The 20,669-nt window shown below is 50.3% G+C and overlaps 1 protein-coding gene across 1 annotated transcript in view; it reads right to left on the bottom strand.

Annotated features, from left to right (window-relative positions):
• The window catches only part of FGD5 (FYVE, RhoGEF and PH domain containing 5), a 115,709-nt gene that overhangs the window by 89,458 nt on the left and 5,582 nt on the right, over window positions 1-20,669 (bottom strand). Inside the window, exon 2 of the mRNA XM_079933023.1 lies at window positions 15,123-17,808. Within this exon, the coding sequence (XP_079789149.1) occupies window positions 15,123-17,808 (2,686 nt within the window). The remainder of the gene's footprint in view (window positions 1-15,122; window positions 17,809-20,669) is intronic.

The raw sequence follows: 20,669 nt of genomic DNA on the forward strand, positions 1-20,669 counted from the left end.
ACCCTGAGACCACAATCAAAGCTGCACCTGTGACCCCCAGCTCCCAATCCTGCAGGGGCTGCACGTAGTAGATGACCAGTGGATGCTCCTTAAATTGATGAATATTTCTCTCCAGACGTGAGGCTCACAAATGGTTCCTAAGGTCAGAATTACATGTACTAGGGGCTTCCCTGGTGGCGCGGTGGTTAAGAATCCGCCTGCCAATGCAGGGGACACAGGGTCATGCCCTGGTCGGGAAAGATCCCACATGCCGCGGAGCAACTAAGCCCGTGCGCCACAACTACTGAGCCTGTGCTCTAGAGCCCGTCAGCCACAACTACTGAGCCTGCGTGCCACAACTACTTAAGACCGCGCGTCTAGAGCCCGTGCTCTGCAACAAAAGAAGCCACCGAAATGAGATGCCCACGCACCGCAACGAAGAGTAGCCCCCGCTCGCCGCAACTAGAGAAAGTCCACGCACAGCAACGAAGACCCAATGCAGCCAAAAATAAATAAATAAATAAATTAATTAATTTTAAAAATTATATGTAGTAAAATCCCAGACTCAGGAGGAGCCTGAGAAAGTTGGTTACCTGATCCTCTCGTTGTACAATGGAGGGAATAGAGACCCGGATCACACAGGTGACGCCAAGACAGATGAGATGCAGAACAAATGAGAAAAGGAAGGAGCCAGCGGTGAGGCCGGGGGGTGGTGAGTTCCCAGGTGCGGGAAGGGAGGAGAGCAGTGAGTGTGCACAGGCCAGCCTTCCCGTGGGAAGTGAGGGCTTTGGCCCAGCACACTGTGATGTCACCACGGCCAGCTGGAGCATCCTCATTCAGAGCAGAGCCAGCAGGAGAGAGGGTAAGGGCTCTGGAGTTAGACGGACCTGCATGCAAACCCCAGCTTCTCCTCTTGATACCCCTGTGGCCTTAGGCAAGTAAGGTTCCTGCTCTGAGTCAGTTTTCTCATCTGTAAAATGGGCAAGATGACCTTCCTCACAGGATCCTCCCCGCCCCTCTCCCTCTATCAACTTCCTCTATCAAGTTAATTCCTCATCAGAGTTCAGGACTCAAAAGCCCCAGTCTCATTTTCTCAGAGGTCTTCTCCAGCCACAAATAGATCAGGGCACCTGTCAGAAGCTCTCAGAATTGCCCGCACTTCTTTGGAGCACTCAGAACAGGTGAATTTAAGTAATTAACTGCGCAGTCAGGCATTTCCTGTCTGAGTCCCCAAGATGACTGTTAGCCAGCCTTGTCTCTCCTGTTGTCCCAGCACCCAGGGCACTGATGGGCTCAGGAAGAATCTGTGGGAAGCCGGATCTGGTGGTGTCCCTCGGAGATAACAGTGTCCTTCAGTCTCCAGAAGACATCCCTTTATTTAACATACTTATTGAGCATCATCTGGGTACCAAGCTCTATGCCAAGTGCCAGGGACACAGGGATAAGCTGCGGTGGTGATGCCCTGGAGGGGCCCACAGTCTAGTAAAGGAGACAGTTCCATAGTCAACACAGGTGGGCAGACTCTACAAAGAGGCACAGCAGAGAAAGTGACCAGCCCTGGGGAGGGGAGGGACGGAGGGCAGTGCTTACCTGCTGGGGTTTGGGGAACACCAAGAAGGCTTTCTGTTCCAGAATCTTATCCAAGCACGTAATACAGTGTCTGAAATTCCCTCATCAGAGTGTCATGCCCCTCCTGCACGCCCTCACCGTCCTCCTTTCCATCATTACCTTATGCATTTACGCGGGTGGCAACTGATCCAGTGGAAGGAGGAATGGAGGACCCGAGCCCCCTCTCTGGGCCTCGGCTTCCCCCTCTGTAAAGCCAGGTGGTATCCCGGACCTCCCTCCCCAACACTGGGAACAGGGGAGGGTAAACGAAAGACCAGAAATTGGGGCAAAGGCTGCAACACACAAATGTCTCTTCAGCACGGTGCTGCTGGTCGGCCTTGGATGAGACCTCAGGACCTCCTGGGGTCTGAGACTGGGTTTGGAGAGGAAGGGGCTCCTTATCACAGAGGCTGAGCAGCTGTCTAAATTCTGGTCTCTGCTAAGCCACTGACTCACTCCATGGCTCTAAACCCAGCCTTGACCTCTGGCCTCAGGCCGGCAAGGAAACTTGGGTTTGGACTAGGGACCTCCCTGGAAACCAGATGTAGCGTCTGCAAGGAGCTTCCCAGGAGGGGAGTGCAGGCCCAGAACAATCCCTAGCCTGTGACACCACCTCCTTCCTCCTGTCATCACCCAGAGCAGCTCCAAGTGTGCCCAGGACGTGACACTGCCTGTCCTGGGTCCGTGCCGGGACCAGCCTTGCTCAGCTCAATTCATCACAGAACATGTGGCCAGCGGCTTCGCAGCAGGTACCCCTGAGCCCTATGGCTGGGCTCTGCCACTTGCCAGCTACGTGACCTTGTACAATACTCTTCCAGCCTCCAGCTCCTTTTCTGCTCTTCCCTGGCATTTTCCAGACCCTCGGTCTTACAGGGACCTTCTCCTCCTGCCTTTCCTCAGATCCCTTCTTCATATTCAGTACAATCATAATAATAACCATAATTGCATTCACTGAGAACCAACTTCATGCCAGGCCCTGCAACAAGCACTTGGTGTGGGTTACTCTTAACCATCAGATACCTGTCACTCCACTGTCCCCATTTTTCAGTCGAGGACACTGGGAAAACATTCCAGGAAAATGGCTAACCGCAAGCCCCACAAAGAAAACAACTCTGCCTGACTACCTTCTGTCCTCTTTCAGGTCTTTGCTTAAATTTTGCTTTTAATTGGTGTCTTGCCTACTCTAGACAGAGGTTGTTGGAAGAATCGATGGAGCTAACAGGCATGGAAAAGCTTTGTAAACTGTAAAGTGCAGTGCACACGTATGTGGCTGCCACATCGAGGTTTCATGACTTTCTGAACGTCCAGCTTTCTGACCTACAAAAGGAATCCGCAGGACAGCCTCTCTGGCAGGGGCTCAGCCAGCCCCTCTGCACACACCCACAGTGAGGGCGAATCAGTCTCCTAACGTGGGCGCAACTCTTGCCAGGAGCAAGCACTGCTCAGTGGAGCTGGGACCCCTCCGTGTGCCCACCCTGTGGGTCCTAGCTCTGTGCTCTGCATTCTCAGACCCTGTCTGTTTGCCTCCTCTGCCACATGATGTCTGGGCACCTCAGTTTTCTTACCTGTAAAATGGGGCCAATAATCAATGAGATAATGTGTATAAAGCAGTGGGGTGCACAGAGGTATGTGAAGTATTGGCAGACAGTGGAACCCACTGGGGGTTGCCTCCTTTCCCCACTCATATCATTAATTTCATTTCCATTCTTGTAAACCAGATGGTGAGGGGGTTATTATAATCCAGGAGTTTATGATCCAATAGTTATTTACCCCTAAACTGCTTCTCAAACTGCTACACCTTCCCTTCAACAAAACAAAAGCCCTGCTTCTGAAAGGTGGGCAGAAACCACCATTTCTCCACCTCCCCTGCACAGGGGTCTGTAAACCACTGATCACATTCTCAGTGAATATGACTTATAACTATGTATATTCAACAGATAGCACTTACTCAAAGAAGCCTGCCCAGAGTACCTGGGATGAGGTGGGGTTTTCAAACTGCATTGCTCAGAAACCCTAAGCCCTTTTTGGCAAGGATTCACAAATATCTGCTTGGAATTTCATGGGTACAGACACTGCTAGAGTATCAACAGCTGGAGTGCACTGAGGACTTCCAAGGACCAGACTCCAGCTAAAGTCTTTGCAAGTGTTAACTTATCAAACCTTGATACAATCACTTGAGGTTGGCAGTACCACCCTCCCTGCTTTTACAGATGAGGCTGCTAAAGCACAGAGAGGTTAAGTAATTTGCCCAAGGATACACAGCTAGCAGCTCGTCGATTAGGGATTTGAACCCAGCCATCTGCCCTAGAAAACACATTCTACACCCATGATACACCCACCACTTTGCACAAACAACACCCCTCATTAGGCCATAAGAGCAGCACTGTAATCCATAATTCCCAATTTCCAAGATTTCTATTCATTATGACAATCTTGTTAAATTAACTTCCTATGAAGTATTAAAAATTTTGAACTTGTGAAGGAGAGTTATAATAATAAAGCTTTGCCTTCTATGCTGGGGTTCCGAGTAAGATTTCATTTAAAAAAGGATCCTGCTGCAACAGGAAGTTTGAAAACCACTGAGATGAAGTGTGTGAGGGAGCCCCCCCAAGGGGCACCAAATAACCAACCTTCCCATCTGCTTCAATGCAGCTGGGCCCTTGGCTCCAAGAGGGGGCCTTTTGCCTTCCCCTGAGGCAGGCCATACCCCAAGGGCTACCACCCCCCAGGTACTGCCTCTTCAGCATTTCAGAGGGTTCGGATGCAGTGGGCAGGGGGTATGAAAAACATGTTTCTCCGTAACAGGAGGTGCCTTCTGGAACCAGGCTCAGAGCTGCTATTGAGTCTTCCTATAGTCTTCTGGGGCCTCTCCAGCCCCGGGGCCTGGACACCTTTTAGCAGCTGCTTCCTTGGGACTCGACCTGCCCAGCCAAAAATGACCCCCAGAGTTCAGATTTCCTGGCCTGTGTAAGTCATGATCAATTCCTGCATCCTTTCCACTGATGCTTAATTACTGACCATGACGAAGGCTCACGACCCCACAGGACAACCCTGCTGGACACCTCTTTAAGTGCAGGGAACTCTCATCCTAACAGTACAGCAGGCCTTAAGGTCTCTGAGCAGATTCTGCTTTTGTTTGGTTGGGTTTTTTTTTTTGGGCGGGGGGTGCGTATATGTGTGTATCTTGTCTTCTTTATTAAAATCATGCAAGCAAGCCTGAAATGTCAAGTTCTCGGATCGTGCCCTGACCTAGAGAAACTTCTCTTGGGCCCTATTTAGGGCTCCAGATCAACCCCACGCATGTAGAGAATGGGTCTGTTTACATAGAGACCAGCCACATCATCCCCCAAAACAATCTCAACCCTAAGACATTCGTTTTACAGGAAAACAGCCAAAGACAGAGGCCTCTCCAAGAGAGGGAAACACTGCAATTCTCAGCTGCAAGCTCAGAAGTCCCTGCACGCAGCTGAGTGGCTGCCTTCATATCTGGGAGGCCGGACAGTCTTGGGACATTGTCAAGGAGCCGGATGAAACATCAGTTCATCACTCAGAAATTATTATCAGTTTTTTGTCCTGTTCACCTGGAGTACTGTGAGCACGGATGATAAATTCCCCAATGGCCCTTCCTGAGCCCAGCTAGGCAATCTAAGGAAGCGTTAACCTTCTGCACAATATCATCCCTTTGACTACTAACGCAACAGTGTGCACTACTCTCTTTATATATAGTTTTTACATCATCCCCTGGACATGTGGATCTAAGCAACGGATAGTCATTATACTGTCCATTCTGAATGCCTACACTAAGGACATTTCCGTTCTAAAGATTCATACCCCATTGTGTGTCCTCACCTTTGACATCCGGAGGGGGGTCGATTCCAGTTGGGAAGTTCTTAAAGGGGGTGAATCAGAAAAAGGGAAGAATTTATACCTAAAGATACCTTCCTTCCCGTCCTGGTTCCATCACTTACTGGCTTACAAGTCATGTTACCACTCTGAACCCCCATTTCCTCTTCTATTAAAAAAAGTGAAATTGGATAACTACTCCCAAAGGGACATCTAACAAATTAAATGTAGTGATGCACACAAAGTGAGAGGGAACCTCACAGCATAGTTGAAAGCACAGTTGCTGGAAACTGCCTGGGTTAAAATGCTGGCTCTGCTGCTGACCAGCTGTATGACCTTGGGCCCCTTATTGAACTTCTTTGTACCTTAGTTTCCTCATCTGCTGAGTGGAAATTTTTTTAAAAAAAGTATCTATGTGGCAAGTGGGTGTTTCGGATTAACTGAGTTAACACATGTAAAGGGTCTGAGACAGTATCTGGCATCTAGTGAACACGCAGCAAAGCCTCATCAGCTGTGGTGCACACAGCTCCCAGCAGCAAAGGCCAAGGCTGATGGTATTATTTTTTAATACCTGAGAAAGCCCTTGTGTGAGTATTATCTCTGACTCCTCAGGACAGCTCAGTGATGAAGGGACCATCATACCCCTGGAACCGGTGAGAAGACTGAGGCTCAGATGGGACAGGGGCAGAGCCGGACTCGACCTCATTCTCTTCCGGCCCTACTGCTGCCTCTCTGGTCCTGTCAGCTGTGTTGCCTACACGCCGTCAGGCACCCTGAGACCCCCACGCTGGGGAGATGCAGGCAGCCAGAGCCCTGGGTCACTCTACTCTGAGTGACTGTGCAGCCGCCGTGACTGGGGGCCATCACATTACAGAGGCTGCAGAGCGAGGCCTGTCATCATGCCTCGATCCCTTGATATTCAGACACCTTACTGGTGGGGCTTCTCTTCCCCCATTCGACCCCTCATGGCTGACAATAATTGTGCTAGAGAACTAGCTGATGACACTCCCTTACGCTAAAACCTTCAATAGCTCCCTATGGCTCACAGATCAAATCAGTTTATGCAGGGAGCACAGGTCCAAATGTAGCACATTCGTTTTCAGGAATTTTCCCAGCCTTATCACCTCTCGGCCTCCCTCCGCTGGGCGCGTGTCCTCTCGGCTCCCTGGACCACCACCATTTTCTGTAAAGAGCACTCAGGTGTGGACTCAGAACCGCCGGCTCCAAGCCGGTCCAGAGCAATCACAGGTGGGAGAGAGACAAGACCCAGATGCTCAAAAATCACATAGCCAGGGGCAGAGCTGGGGCCCAAATTCAAACCTCCTTATACTCCCAGAACCATTCTCAATAGCAAATATTCTTTGCTGCATTTTCAAATTATTTGCTGATGACTGTAAACATACAAGTCTTAAAGAGTTCAGATAACTCCAACATTTTGGATCCTAACACTTCCTTCCAATGGCGTCTTATTAAAGTAAAATCCAAATCTTTTACAAAGGCCCCTACCCACCCATCCCTGGTCACTCTCCCCACTGCATTCTGCTCTCCAGCCACGCTGGACTCCTGGCCTCTCCACAAATCCCCAAGGGCCTCCAGCCTGAGGGCCTTTGTCCCTGCCGTTCCTCTGCCTGGAACGCCCATCCCCCTGATGAGGCCTGATCACCATTCAGGTTTCACTCCATGTCACCTCCTCAGAGAAGCCCTCCCTGACCACCCTGTCTAAACCGTACCTTCCACCAGTCACTTTCTATCACTCTGCTCTTTTTTCTTCTTTTTCACAAAAGAATAACCTCACTTGATATGAATTCAGTGAAGAAATGCACAAACTACAGAGATGACTTTTGCTCTCTGGCTGCATCCTCTGCATGGTACGCTTATCCCCAGTCCACAGGCCAGAAGACTGAGGCCCCGGATGTCAGCACCATCTACACTCAGGCTGGAACAAAGACTCCACGCCTCCTCTGGGGCTCAGCTGGTCAAGGAGACCAGCTGCTGACATTTCACCAAAGAACCCATGCAATAAGTCTGTCTGCTATTAGTGAGAATTATTCTCACACCTCCCACAGAGGGAAACCCTGACTTTATGAAGGTAAAACCACATTGTGATTAACACTTAATCAGGATTTCATCTGCATTATAGCTCTGTGAGGAAAAAAAAAATAGCTGGGGCTTTAATCTCATGCTAATAAATGTTCCAATCAGTGTGTTCCTGACACAATTTTCTTATTAGGGTCCTTCCATGTAAATTTTATTGCGTTTAATTAAAAATTATTGCTAAAAGAAACAGCTGCAGATGGTCTTATTTTAAGTCAGAAAATTAAAAACTGAATATTCTCATCAGTCAATTTCAACAAGAAGCACAGCCGCACGCAACAGGAATGTGATGGTTTTGAGATTATAATAATTTTTATGGCATTTCCAGGTCCTTTCAATGAAACTTAATGAAAGCTCTGCATGAGTTCATTTGTCAAAAACGTAATAATAATAGGAAAGCTCCCGGCTTGCAGACCAATAGAAAGATACCAAGGAACACCACTGCTGGGCTGTGCCCAAAGCCCAGCGACGCAGCTCTCAGCACCAATGCAATCAGCCAGCAGGAGGCCTGGTTGCATCTCTGCCATATACCCACTCAAGGATGTGTAGCTGAGGCCGTAAATCACCTTTGTTTTACAAGGATGCATATTTTTGTTGCTGCAGCACTGTCCACGGTTGTAAAAAAATAAGTCAGCTTTTGCTGTCTCAGGGAGTCACTTCACCGAAACATCTACTGCATTCTAAAGATGCTGGGGGCCAGGGAGGTAAGAAGGAGGGGCCCTCATGCTAGAGTCTGTGCTGGATTTCAGAATTTTAATTGCAGCCGCTGTCCTTGGTCTGCATTGTCCGTACAATTACCTCCCCCACCTTTGTTACTCGGCTTGTATCCTTTAACTTTTATTTTAGGGACTAAATTCTTATTATTTCTTGCTATGTCTTCGATTGGAAACCAGCGCCAGCCTTTCTATTTGGGACCAGACAGACTGTAAAAGATAAACAACAGATTAAGAAGAGAAAGGCAAAGGCAGATACAGCTAGCCCTGGAGTGAACTGACACTGGAGGACTGGGCTGCTGTGCGCATTCTAGAGACGGAACACCACACGTCCCACTCCCTGCCCCACGGGGTCTTCGTTTCCTCTGCAGGGGCCGGCGCAATGGCCTCCTGGCTAATGTCCCTGCTTCCCGTTGCTTCATCCCCTCCACTCTCTATCCTGCCAACAAGGCGTCCAGTGCAATGCAGCATCCCCACCACGGCCCTGCCCTGCTGAAAACCAGCCAGGGTCTCCCCGCTGCCCTGGGATATCAGACAGGCTCATGGAGCCGAAATGTGAGGCACTTCCCAGCTGGGCCCCAGGCTGCCTTCCCAAGTTCACCTCGCAGGCGTGGACACTGACTCCACCTCAACACTTCATGGTCTTTTCTTACCCCCGACTCCTGCCCAGGCTTGTGCTCCTCCCCGACTGTGTGTCTCCATCATGAACACCTTGCTGTGCCTCTGGCAATACCCGCGGATAGCCCAGACAGTGAGGGCTCCCCGCTGCCCCTCCTCAGAGCTGTCTGGATGGACCTCTAACAGGACCTTTATTACGCTAGGTTCTAAGGACCTCGGTCTGCCTTTCTCCCCAGCCAGACGGAAACACCCTGAGGGCAGGAACCGTCACCCTCCAGTGCTAAGAACAGCAGCCGATGTTTAGTGGTTGGCCAGTGAGGGAATTGGCTGAGCCAGTGCAACCTTCTACCACCAACTGGGGACGAGAAAAAGATGGTGCAAGTTTAGTACTTGAGGCTTTCAACCCAGTCTCCCCGATGCAGTCTCCGTGTCTGCAGATGATGGGAACTGTTTTCCAGAATAAAGATATCGAAGGACATGCTGAACTAAGGTTAGGTTATTTTCACTGCAGCTTCACCTGCTAAAAACCACAGTCCTGCGTGTGTCTGTCTGTGCTCATACCTTCTTCTACCTCCATATGTGGAAACCCTACTTTTCCTTCAGTGCCTGTTCAAATGTCCCCTTTTCCACGAAGCTATCCCACCCTCGTCTAGACTCCTAGTCTCTGGGTTCTGAGCATCTCCGATCTTGCATTTCAGGGACTTGGGTCTAAGTCCTCTTCCAACCACCCAACTGTACCTGCGCTGAGGCCAGTGACGGTACTGGGTCCACCTCTCCACCTCCTCCCACACATCACTTAGCACAGTTCCTATTCAGAATTGCTCATTTCTCGAATGGTCGTCATCGGCAAGCCAAAATATTCAATCCCCTGGATGCACCCACTGCGGGTCCTCATCTCGCGCTGTATCACGTGGCCAATCCACAAACTCCACAAAGCATGTAATTCGAGCTGCATTCCAACAGGGAACAGCTCTGGAGGAGAGCCTGAAATGCTGGGCCTCGGCCCATCCACAGCTCTCTCTGGAAGGCACTGCTGCTCGGGGCTGCATCGTCTGAAGCTCCCCTTATGAGCGGTACAGACAGCTGCTCTAACCCAGAGCTCCTCCTGGCTGCTCCTCGGGCACAAGGGGCCACAGGAGGGCCAGGGTCCCCCCGAGGCCCTGAGGGAGGGAAAGACATCTAAGCACTGCATTAGCAAGTCCCAGGAGAGGCTGTCAGTCTTCTTGATGAGTTGCCAAGAGAGAAGTAAACCCACCAGCCTTGAGAAAAGAGAGTGTCCTTCTGCTTCTCCTCTGGACCAACAAGCAAGGCTACCCCAGCCTAACTCCTGCAAGCAAAGACACTTCACAGCGGTTGGATGGAGACCACCAGCTAACGTGGCATTTTTCAACCAAAGAAAATAGGACGTGGAAAGAGCATTCGGTCGAGAGGCAGAAAGACTGGGGTTTGAAGCTTGGTTTGGCTACTTACTACCTGTGTGACAGAGGATGGTTTATACCACTTCCCTGGGCCTCAGTTTTCTCATCTGGAAAAATAGGAACTGGAAATTCCTAAGGTGCCTAACTAATCCTGAGTTACAAGTGAAATAATAGCTACAGTCAGAGTCACAGAGTAGGCACCTCTGCTAGCGAGATTACGGAATCAAAAAGCCCTGGTCCTGGGTTCGATTCAAGGCTGCTTAGGCTGTTGCCTGCAGCCCCAACTCCATCTCACACAGAAGGCAGAGGCAGTGCTGACACCACACGCCACCACCGAAGCTCACCCCTGGTCCTGGTTTATGGATGGGAGGTCCTGAACATTGAGTCAAACACATGCAGAACAGTCGTATGTGAGAGAGACAGAGAGATACTCCCTCAGTGAAAGGGACCCGATTCCCCACCTGCATCCACTGCTGTGTGACCTTGATCATGTCACTCAATAACAGCTAGTGCCTAGTGAACATTTCACTCTGTGCTGCATTAATTCATTTCGTCTTAATGACATTGTGAGGCCAGTACTACTATCATCGCCTTTTACAGGTAAAGAAACTGCGGCACAGAGAGGTAAGTCACAGGAAGTGGTGGAGGGCAGACTGAAAGCCACGCAGCCTGGCAGGAGCCTGCACGCTTAGCCACCGTGTCCTCACAGGCTCTCCCTGGGCTGCCGTGTCCTCATCTGTAAACATAAGCCACCAGAAATGCATCAGCAACAATATGCATCAAGAGTTGGAGAGGGCGCTGGAAAGGGATGAGAAAAAGCCAGTGCAGCAGTACCTTAATGTAAAATCTAGGAGGTGGGCGTATGGACACTCACTGTTAAACTCTTTCTACTTTCCCGTAAGTCTGAAAGTTTTCATGATGAAATGGGGAAAAGGGGCCTCGGGGATCTGTGTTGAGGTAGCGATCTGTGTTGAGGTATAACACTGAGTGATTAAAGGGGACTCATCATCATGCAAAAAGCAAACTTACAATTATGGGGATTTAAATGAGACACTCAGGACAAAGCAGTGTGTGGTGTTTTGCATCAAATGGATACTGAATAAGCGTACACAAAGCACCCCAAACTGTGTTTCAGAGTATACTTAATAAATGATAGTTCTTTCCCCCAGTGAAGCTCAAAATCACCGACTCATCGACATGCATTTATTAAGCTCCTAGTGCATAACCAACATACTGAGGTCCTGCGGGATATTCAGAAGTAAAGACTGGGTTCCCCAACCAAGAGTCCTGACTGAGGACATAAAACACCCTATTTGAAAAGGATGAGTGTTGGACTGAAAACATTTTTTGTGCGTATGAGAGTCAATTCAGGAAAAAAAAGAATGCTTTGGGGATGCACTTTAAACCAAAGGATAACGAAACCTCTTTTACATACGGGGGTGGGGGAGTGAGGACTGTACATAGGTAACAATGTATACGCTTTTATTTTATGAGATAGAAAACGGTTAATAAGAATATTGTTGTAGCTTCGAAAATGCTGTTATCTGTGTATACAAATCTCAAAGGAAGTAACTGTGTAGAAGAAACTTTATAATCATCCATCAGACCCGGAGCTGCTGCTCAGATTTAGGGATCTCTAAGGGCTCTCGGAATTCTATTACATACTCAAAACATTTCTTGAAGGGAGGCACTGTCAGCGGAAAAAGGACTCGGATTTAAATAACATTGAATCACACCACGAGAGAGTTATTCCCTTCTCAATCCACCTGAATCCTTCTGATTATGCCAAGTAGAAAGTCACCGTGTGGTGCCAGGATGCCTTTAACACCTCTCCCTGTTTAACGAAGGGACCAACCTCCCGCTCACAGCCTTGGCAACTAATAACCTCAAGCTAGACTTTACCCGTGCTATTTTAATTTCTCTTTGTATCCTACTTTTACAATTGCCTTCTTCTATTTATGACACCTAATACTGCTTTTCCATTTCCCAACAGTGGCATACAATTTCCTTTTTAAATATTTTTAATGTAAAAAACATGGACTGATTTAAAGACAAGCAGTGAGTGATAGCGCAGGTGGTTGAGAAGTACAGATGGGCTCCAATCCTACCGTTTTACAGAGAAGCGACCGGGGCCCAGCCTCCTCCAGGATCCCACAGCAAGTCAGTGACGGGGTGGGCTCTGAACCCGCATGTCCTGCAGCACTGTCCTGCGCTCTTTCAGGACTGTCAGTATTTATTTTGGCTTCTGCCTCTGATCTTCACACTGAAGCAAGGTCTGGGGCAGGACAGGCAGCGGAAGGAGGAAGGAACTGCCTCCCACCCTCTCGTCCTGTCCTGTCCAACCCCAAGCACCCCTGGGCACGTGTCTCAGGTCAGCGGCACCCCTCCGCTCGGTTCTCAAAGCCCTTATTCAGGCGAAGAAGCATGGCTCCTCACCCCGTGGCAGTTCCCCCTGCCTCTCAATTTTGTGTATCTGAAGCCGCCCTTGCCCAGACGTGTTCCCGCCCAGGGTGGGGATGTCTCTCTCCCTCTGCTTCCATCTGTTTCATGCAGGGAAGCGGAAGAAAGCTTTGCTCACTGATTGATATCCAAGAGGATGTGGTTCCTGCACGGGAGATTCATCCCAGTCAGTCTGACCTTCAGGGAAATAAATTCAGAGTGGGGCAACAGTGCTTTTGAAATTCAGAGTCTGACGGTTGAGTCAGACCCTAGGCCAAGGCCCTAGGCTGTAGCACCAAATGTGAGATAATACAGGGAAAGCACTAGCACGGTGCCTGGCACAGTAAGCAGTCAGGATACGGTAAGTATTAGCATTTTCTTGGGTATTTTATTCCCTTAATGTCATTATAGTTTGGATGAAGGGAGCTTTTTTGTTTTTTGGACTAAGTACAGATCAAGGCAACAAGGCCTTTGCATATGGCCAAGTAGCCTGTGCACTGCACAACCCCAGGGGCAGCATATTAGACGAAAAGGTGAGTGGGACCCTGGGGTTGTGCAGTGGGCAGCCTGAACAACCAGACCTGGCATCCTTCAGCATAATGCACTACAAATTCCTGAACCAAGAGTCAGGAAATCTGAGTCCTGACACTGATTTCTCCACTAAATTGCTTAGAGATTTTAGGCAAGTCTCTTTCCCTCTCTGTGCCTCAGTTTCCTCCTCTGTAACGGGACCAAATGTTGGCTGAAGTTCCCTTCCAGCTATGAAATTCTGTGATTCAACAGAAGCAGGTTTCAATTTCCGAAGGACAGTCATACAAAAGAGGAAATGAGCTCAGCTGCCTGGCTTGAGGGGAAAGAGCCAGCATGAGTGGTGTAGGGATATTAGAGAGAATAGCTTCTGTCTCAGTGGGATAGGGACATTAGGGAGAGATAGCTTTTGCCTCAGGCAGAAAGAAAAACTTAATCAGAGTACCTAGCAACAGACGAGGCACCTCTGGGAGGTGGTGAGTTCCCTGTGGCTTGAGGAATTCAAGCACAGACCCAGTTAAGAGAGGGACCTATCAGACATGGGAGGTTTGACCGTACGCTCTTTGAGGTCCTTCCCAGCATGGAGATTTCATGGTTTCAAAGCCTGGTTCTATTTTCATTAGTGCTGGAAGCATTCAGCTAGGGTTGGGTCTTGTCAAACCCCGCTGATAACTATTAACGCAATGAATTTGTCTGCTCTCCCGCTCCCACCCTCTTAAAGTTCGCACACATCCACATTCTCCAAATTAAATTGGATCCCTCCGGTGGCACTGATGTCTACCTTTGCTCTGGCAAACAAACCTAGGAAGAACCAATTCATAGCCTTACCCAGACTTGGGGCAGGGAGAAGATGGAGCCAGTGTGGGGAACCACGTGAAAAATTCAGGAGAATAAACCACACAAACACTTCTAGTGTCTACACTCCAGAGAAAGCTAATGCTAATTGCAAATCATTCTTATCTATTCATTACTGCAGGTCCCCTGGGAATTCCGAGCAGCAACAGCTGTGCCCAGCTGCGATGAGTTACTGCACACGAGGGGAAAGAATCAGGGTTTCCTTTAAAATCACCACCATTCTGACTTTTCATTAATTCAGATCAGGTGCCCCCAAGCGTGTAAATGGTTGAGGCTGAATCGCAGTGCCTTTAAGTTGCATCCATGGTGCATAAAAAACAGCAAGATTTGGCAATTATCCACCTGGGATGGTCAACAGGACATTCAGTCAGTCTCGGGAAGGTGGGGTCAGAAAACCGCCACTGTTGTCAATAATTGCAGTGTTTCACGCTCACTTCCAAGGTGACTGAGTCCAAAAAAAAAAAAAAAAAAAAAAATCAGCCTGGACGTACCTCTTAAAGACCTCTATTCAGAAATTTAGCTCAGGGCACCCTTAGCTCTTTAAACAATTTAAATAAATTGTCTTTTCTAGTTCCTTTGAACAGAGTATATATTGACACAATAAAAAGGTCTCAATCTCAATTTAGGGTATTTTCCTGATGGTGAAAGATGTTTAGTTTGACAAGATTCCAGAACCTTCTCTTTTGGTGACTTTCCCAGAAGGGACTAGTAAAGCCATCTACCTAGGAGATGAGAAATGTACCCCAAATAATAGAAATACATACACTCACATGGGCACTATATTTGGCATCTTAGCCAAATACTTTCAAACAGATTAGGTACTCTCATCTTTTCAAACACTCTGCCTAGAGGTAGCACAAATCCATTTCCCAGATGAAGTAACTGAAGCCACTCACCCCAAGCCACAAAGCTAGAGAGAAACAGAGCCTGAGGCTAAAAAGCAAGTCCGTTCTGTCCCCTACGCCTAAGCTTGCCTCTCGGATAGTTACACCTGGCGAACAGCAAAGGAAATGTCATTTCACGGTACCTTTCTGCCTCCTGGTCTGCACTCTGCTGTTTGCTCTCGAAGGCGTTGAAGCTGCTCATGTCCACATAGCCGTCATTCTCGTTTGCTGTGGACAGGGCTCTGCTCTGATCTTCAAACAGCTTCGTAAACGTCCCAGCCCTTGGGGGCCTCCGAGGTGGAATCTGGATATTTTCATAGTCCGAGTTCATGGCCGGGATGTTCTCGTAGTCCGAAGTGTCAGCGTTGGGGAACGAGATGGAGCGCGGCTTGGTCAGGGGCAGGGGCAGAAAAGGAGGCCGGGAGCGGTCCTCGAAGGACTCCACCCTGGACACCGTCCTGCTGAAGGGGACGCCCTTCCTCTTGCCGTCCCTGTAGAAGATGAGGGAGGAGGGCGAGTCGCAAGCCCGGAGCTTGCCGGTCCTCGCTCTGAGCTGCGGGGAGTTGCTGAGGCTCCTCCGGTCCATCTCCAGGAGCCGGGCCGGCCCATGGTAGCTGGACTCTGAGGAGGACCTGGACGAAGACACGTTGACGTCCACGTGCACCTTGCTCTCTGTCTTCTTCTTAAACGTCAGCGCCAGGAACCGCTTAAAGGACGGCTTCTTCTTCTTGGTGTGCTTGTCCGGGGGCTCACTCTCCACCAGGAGCGAGGGGGAGCTCTTTGTGATGGGCTTTTTGGTGATGCAGGCCAGGTCAAAAGGGGGCGGGATGTCAACCACGGAAGACGGGGTGGAGGTGCCGCTGGATGGGAGGTGGCCCCTCTGAGAGAAGCTGCCAGAGGAGCCAATCACGCAGGGCAGAGAGAGGTTGTCGTCCTTCCTCTTGATCCCGTGGCCGTCTAGGCCACACGCCTCGGGCTCCCGGCACAGGGACATGGGGATCTCTCGGCCTTCCACGGAAAACGATCGCGGGTACAGAGTGAAGGCTCTGGGCTTTGCTGGCAAGGCCCTGCCGACGTCCAGCGGCTTCCCCTCCAATGACAGGACCGCCTTCCTCGCCTCCTTGGTGACACCCCCAATGCCAATGGCTGATGAGCCAGCTTCCGGTCCCGTTTCTTCCGGGACAGTTTCTGGGACGTAGCCAGCCATCTTCCCGGAGTGGGGCCTGGCCCTCGTGGTGACATTCTTCCTGTCGATGGGGACCAGGCTGCCCTCCGCATCAGAGCTCACCTCTTCCTTCAATCCACAGCCATTCGCGGTGCCCGAGGCAGCCTGTGCCTCAGGCTTCTCCTCCTCCCCAGGGTCCACCCCGCACGCCAGGCCAACACCCATCTCATAGGGGTTGGCGAGTGCGTCGTCCACGGCATCCTCCTCCTCTGGCATGACCACCACGTCAGGGACAGAGGGTCCCTCCCCGGCGCCACCCTGCAGGGAGCCACGCCGGCCACATCCAGGCCCAGCCACGGGGTCCTGCTGCGCCCGTTCCCCTGACCGCGGCTCCTGCTCGGACTCTAAGCTTTGTGCTGACTCGGAATAAGGAGAGCAGCTCTCGCTACAGAAAGAGGTGCTCTCGCTTGGGAAGAACTCGTAGGGACGTCCTAAGAGTGGAGCCACAAAGTCGTCCACACAGTCCCTCTCGAAAGGAATGATCTGGCAGCTCTCCTCAGCTCCTTCATCCTGCACAGGGTCCTCACCTTCTTGAGGGTCCCCTCCTGCCTCCTGGGTGACCGCTGCTGTTGCTTCTGTGTCAGGTTTCTCTTTCTGATCAGCTGGCTCATCCTGACCATCCTGGCCACCACCTCCTGGGGCATCTTCACACGCCTCCTGGGAGACGTCAGGGCTGTCTGTGGCCACCTCCGCCTCCGGGACACCGGGGGCCAACCCCTCGTTCTCTGGGGGCTCCTCGCTGCCATCGGCAGCGTCCCGCTCAGGGGGCCCGTCAGAGCCCACACCCTCGTCTGATGCCCCCAGTTCTGTGTTGGTGCAGCCTTCCTCACCATCCTCCTCTGACTCCCCGGGTGTCACAGGCGGCCTGGGCTCCTCACCACGAGCTGCTGGGTCCTCTGCATCTAGGTGAGTTAGAATGATATCGCTTGGAAGGACCGCCTCTCCATCCCCAGCACCCCCGTCCTCCAGGCTGTACACGCTGTGTTCTTCCACCTGCTTCTCCTCGTCGTCACTTGTGAACTTCTGCTCCTCTGCCCCCGGGGCACAGGCACAGTCCTCCACCTCCATGTTCTCAGGAGTGGGGGTGACGCCTCCATCGTCCTCTCCACCCAGCACCACTTCAGCCGGGGCTGCCCAGTCCTCTGCAGCTGCTGCCCCTTCCTGCTCACACTCCTTGCCTCTCTCTTGGCACTCCTCCCCACCGCTGGCCTCTGGAGGCACCGTGACTGCATTCTCCACGGAGCCCCCATCCCTGGGTCCGTCCTCTGCTGCCGGAGCCCCGGGGGCCACGATGTAATCCTCGTCTGCCTCGGGCTCGGAGCATTCCGGGGTGGACCGGTGCTCGTCGTAGAGCCCCCTGTCTACGCAGGGCAGCTTCCCATTGCTGCATTTGTTCAAGCTGTTGATCATGTAGATGCTGGCCCTCCACTCACTGGGGGTAGCCAGCCTGGGCTTTGGGGCGATGGGGGGTTTCGGCCCCCTGGACATGGAGTTGGGACTGTGAAGACACTCGCGCCGGGGTGACGAGGAGAATTTGGGTGCCGTCACTGGCGTGAGGGAACTGGCAGCCTTCGGCTTAGGAGCAACTGGTGGTTTGGGTGAATCTAAAGGATGAGAATAAGAAAAGGAGAGAGAGAAGGTACAGTTACCATTATTTCCTTCCACTCAGAGTCTCCTACTTACCATTCACAAGAGAACACCGAAGATGGTTTCCCAACCCACGTGAACCCAATCTACCATGTTCTGTCAGGTTTACACCCTCCACCAACATCTTTAAAATCCCTCGACCTTCCAATAAAGATTCATTCTGTAAACAAGGTGAAGAGATCTTTCTTCTATGCACAGGCCAGCTAACAGAGCCCAACTGAATGACACCCTGTGCTCCTCAAATAAAGGTGTCCAGGTCGTTGCACTCATCCACTCAACGACGACGCAGTAAATGCTTTCGATGTGCACCGGCCCATGAGACACTGCTGGTCCCAACAGTCAGATCCCTGCTGCCCTCGTGGAGCCCACAGTCATTCCACCATTCATTCATTCTTCTATCTATATACTCAGCACTGCAGATGGCAGAGGCTTCTAGGACCAAGAAGAGAAGAACACCTCTGCTGAAGACTCACAATTGAATCAGGGAGACAAGACTAACAGAACAAGTGGAGGACTGAGCCACAGACCCTTGGAATATGATGACTGAATATCTCCCTCCCTCCAGAATGATACACCACAGGCTTGGGATGGTGGCATATGATTCTTCTGAGGGTCACCTCTGAATTCTACATGCTTCAAGACTGGTTTCCAGCTAACTGCCCTGCCTCCAAATTTCACAGGAGAAATTATATGGTATTTTCCAACATGGGATATTTGCAAAAGGCCTTATCCCCTGTGGATGTTGAGGATCTATCAGCCATGGCAGAATAAAAGATGTCGCACAACATGCACGTGTGACAGGAGTTAGGGAAGCACGAGTTGCCATGGCTAGGGAAGACCTCTCGGAGAAGGTGAAATTTCAGCTCACTTTTGCAGGACTGGAGGGACCTGGACAAGCGGAAGGAGTAAGGGAGGAGTCGCCCACTTCCAAGTTCAGCACCTCTCCTGCCACAGCCAGCCCATGCCTTCACACCTCCTGCCGTGCCTCCGAGCCCCTGTCCACACTGCAGGCAGGGTGAGGAATGCAGATTTTCATGAAATGCAACTCCATCCTGCCAACTTCACTTCAAAAGCACTGCCTGGCTGTTCACTGCCCAGGTTTAGGATGTACAGGTCCCCCCTTCAGTCCAGTCTCAACTCCCAGTTCCATCCCCACTAAGCCTTGGGTGTGATACAAAGCAGCCCCAGCATGCCAGCCCGGCTTGTGACAGAAGGAAGACTGAGCACAGGGTCTGGAGGTCTGTCAGCAAACTCTCCTCCTCCCCACACATTTGACTCCCAGCTCAATCCTTGCAGCATCTAACCCTGGTCATCTCTAATCCAGGGCTGTCTGACAAATATAAACGTGAGCCCCATTTATCATCACACACGTAATTTTTAATTTTCTCACAGCCACATTAAAGAGTCAAAAAGAAACAGGTGAAATTAATTTTAACAGTACATTTTTCAACTCAATATATCCCAAATATTATCATTTTGGACATTATCATGTGATCAATGAATCATGTTTGCATCAACATGTAATCAATACACAAAAGTCATTAACAAGGTATGTGACACTCTTGTTTGTCCTAAGTCCTCAAAATCTAAGGTATATTTCACACTTGCAACACATCACGATTCAGACCAGCCACACTGCAAGTGCTCAGTGGCCACGCGAGGGTGGTGGCTATGGGGCCAGCTAGCACAGCTCTAACTGATTTTACCCCATCTCCATGGGATTGTCCCACTGGCCCCTCAGTTTCAGTATATCTGAGGCCAAAGTCAGTATCATCCCCCCCAAACTGGCACAGCTATGCAAAATTCAGCTGAGGAGCCCCAAAGGAAATAAAAAAGGCCCAGGACAGCAATAAATAGGGTTATAAAGCCCATGCACTCTGGTCCTGGAAGGGCCTGATTCCAGAGCCTCTGTACATTGCTCATAAATCTAATGAACTTAGTTGTATGGTTTCCCAGGACACAGCTAATTAGTGGGGGGTGGAGGTGCAGGGAGAGCAGCAACACTGCCAGTTGTAAGATGTGGTAGCAAACAGCAAGAAATGGAGAGAAGAGGCACAGCTGTCAAGACTTTAAAGGCTAAAGCAACCACTGCATCAACGCCCTAACCCACACCTACATTCATCCGCACCAACGCCCAGGCCAGCCACTGGCATCCGGATAATAACCCAGAGTCTTCAAGATAAAAGAAGTGACTTCCCAACTTTTTGTTTCCATACGCAATCAAATATATCCTAATTTAGAAAAATTTCTGTCCAATTTAGTTTAAAACAAACTCGAATATTTGGAGCTTAAAGAGCTACCTGTCAATGTGGAGTAACAGGGGCCTTTGGAGCCTGGTGGTCTGGGTTCAAATTCCGCCGTTGCCACATATAAGCTATAAAACTGACTCTCAGATTCCTCATCTGTAAAATGGGTTCAACAGTAACACCTATTATGAAGAGGTTGTTATGAAGAGTAAAAGATATATATTAGCAGGACTTCGCACAGACAGGTGTTCTCAATAAGCAGTAGCTATTATTGTTCTAATAAAGTCAGTCCTTCCCTACCCCACATCTTCCCCTGGTATAAGTCTTGCTCTACACAGATATATGATGTATACGAGCTTCACGCTCTCAACATCAGGTGTCAGGCATTGGCATGAAATTATTCTTTGGGGGTGGGGACTCTCACTTCTCATCCTTAACAGGTGGTATTTCACATGGGCACCACGAGACCTGACAGAGGTCATGGAAAATGACCGTCACCTAGGCTGCATCGCTCCCACCGCCCCCCATCCTTCATCCAATCAAGCTATTGATCTGTGGGCGCCATCTCCTCG

Source organism: Stenella coeruleoalba (assembly GCF_951394435.1).
Source record: "Stenella coeruleoalba genome assembly, chromosome: 10".
Lineage (NCBI taxonomy): Eukaryota > Metazoa > Chordata > Mammalia > Artiodactyla > Delphinidae > Stenella > Stenella coeruleoalba.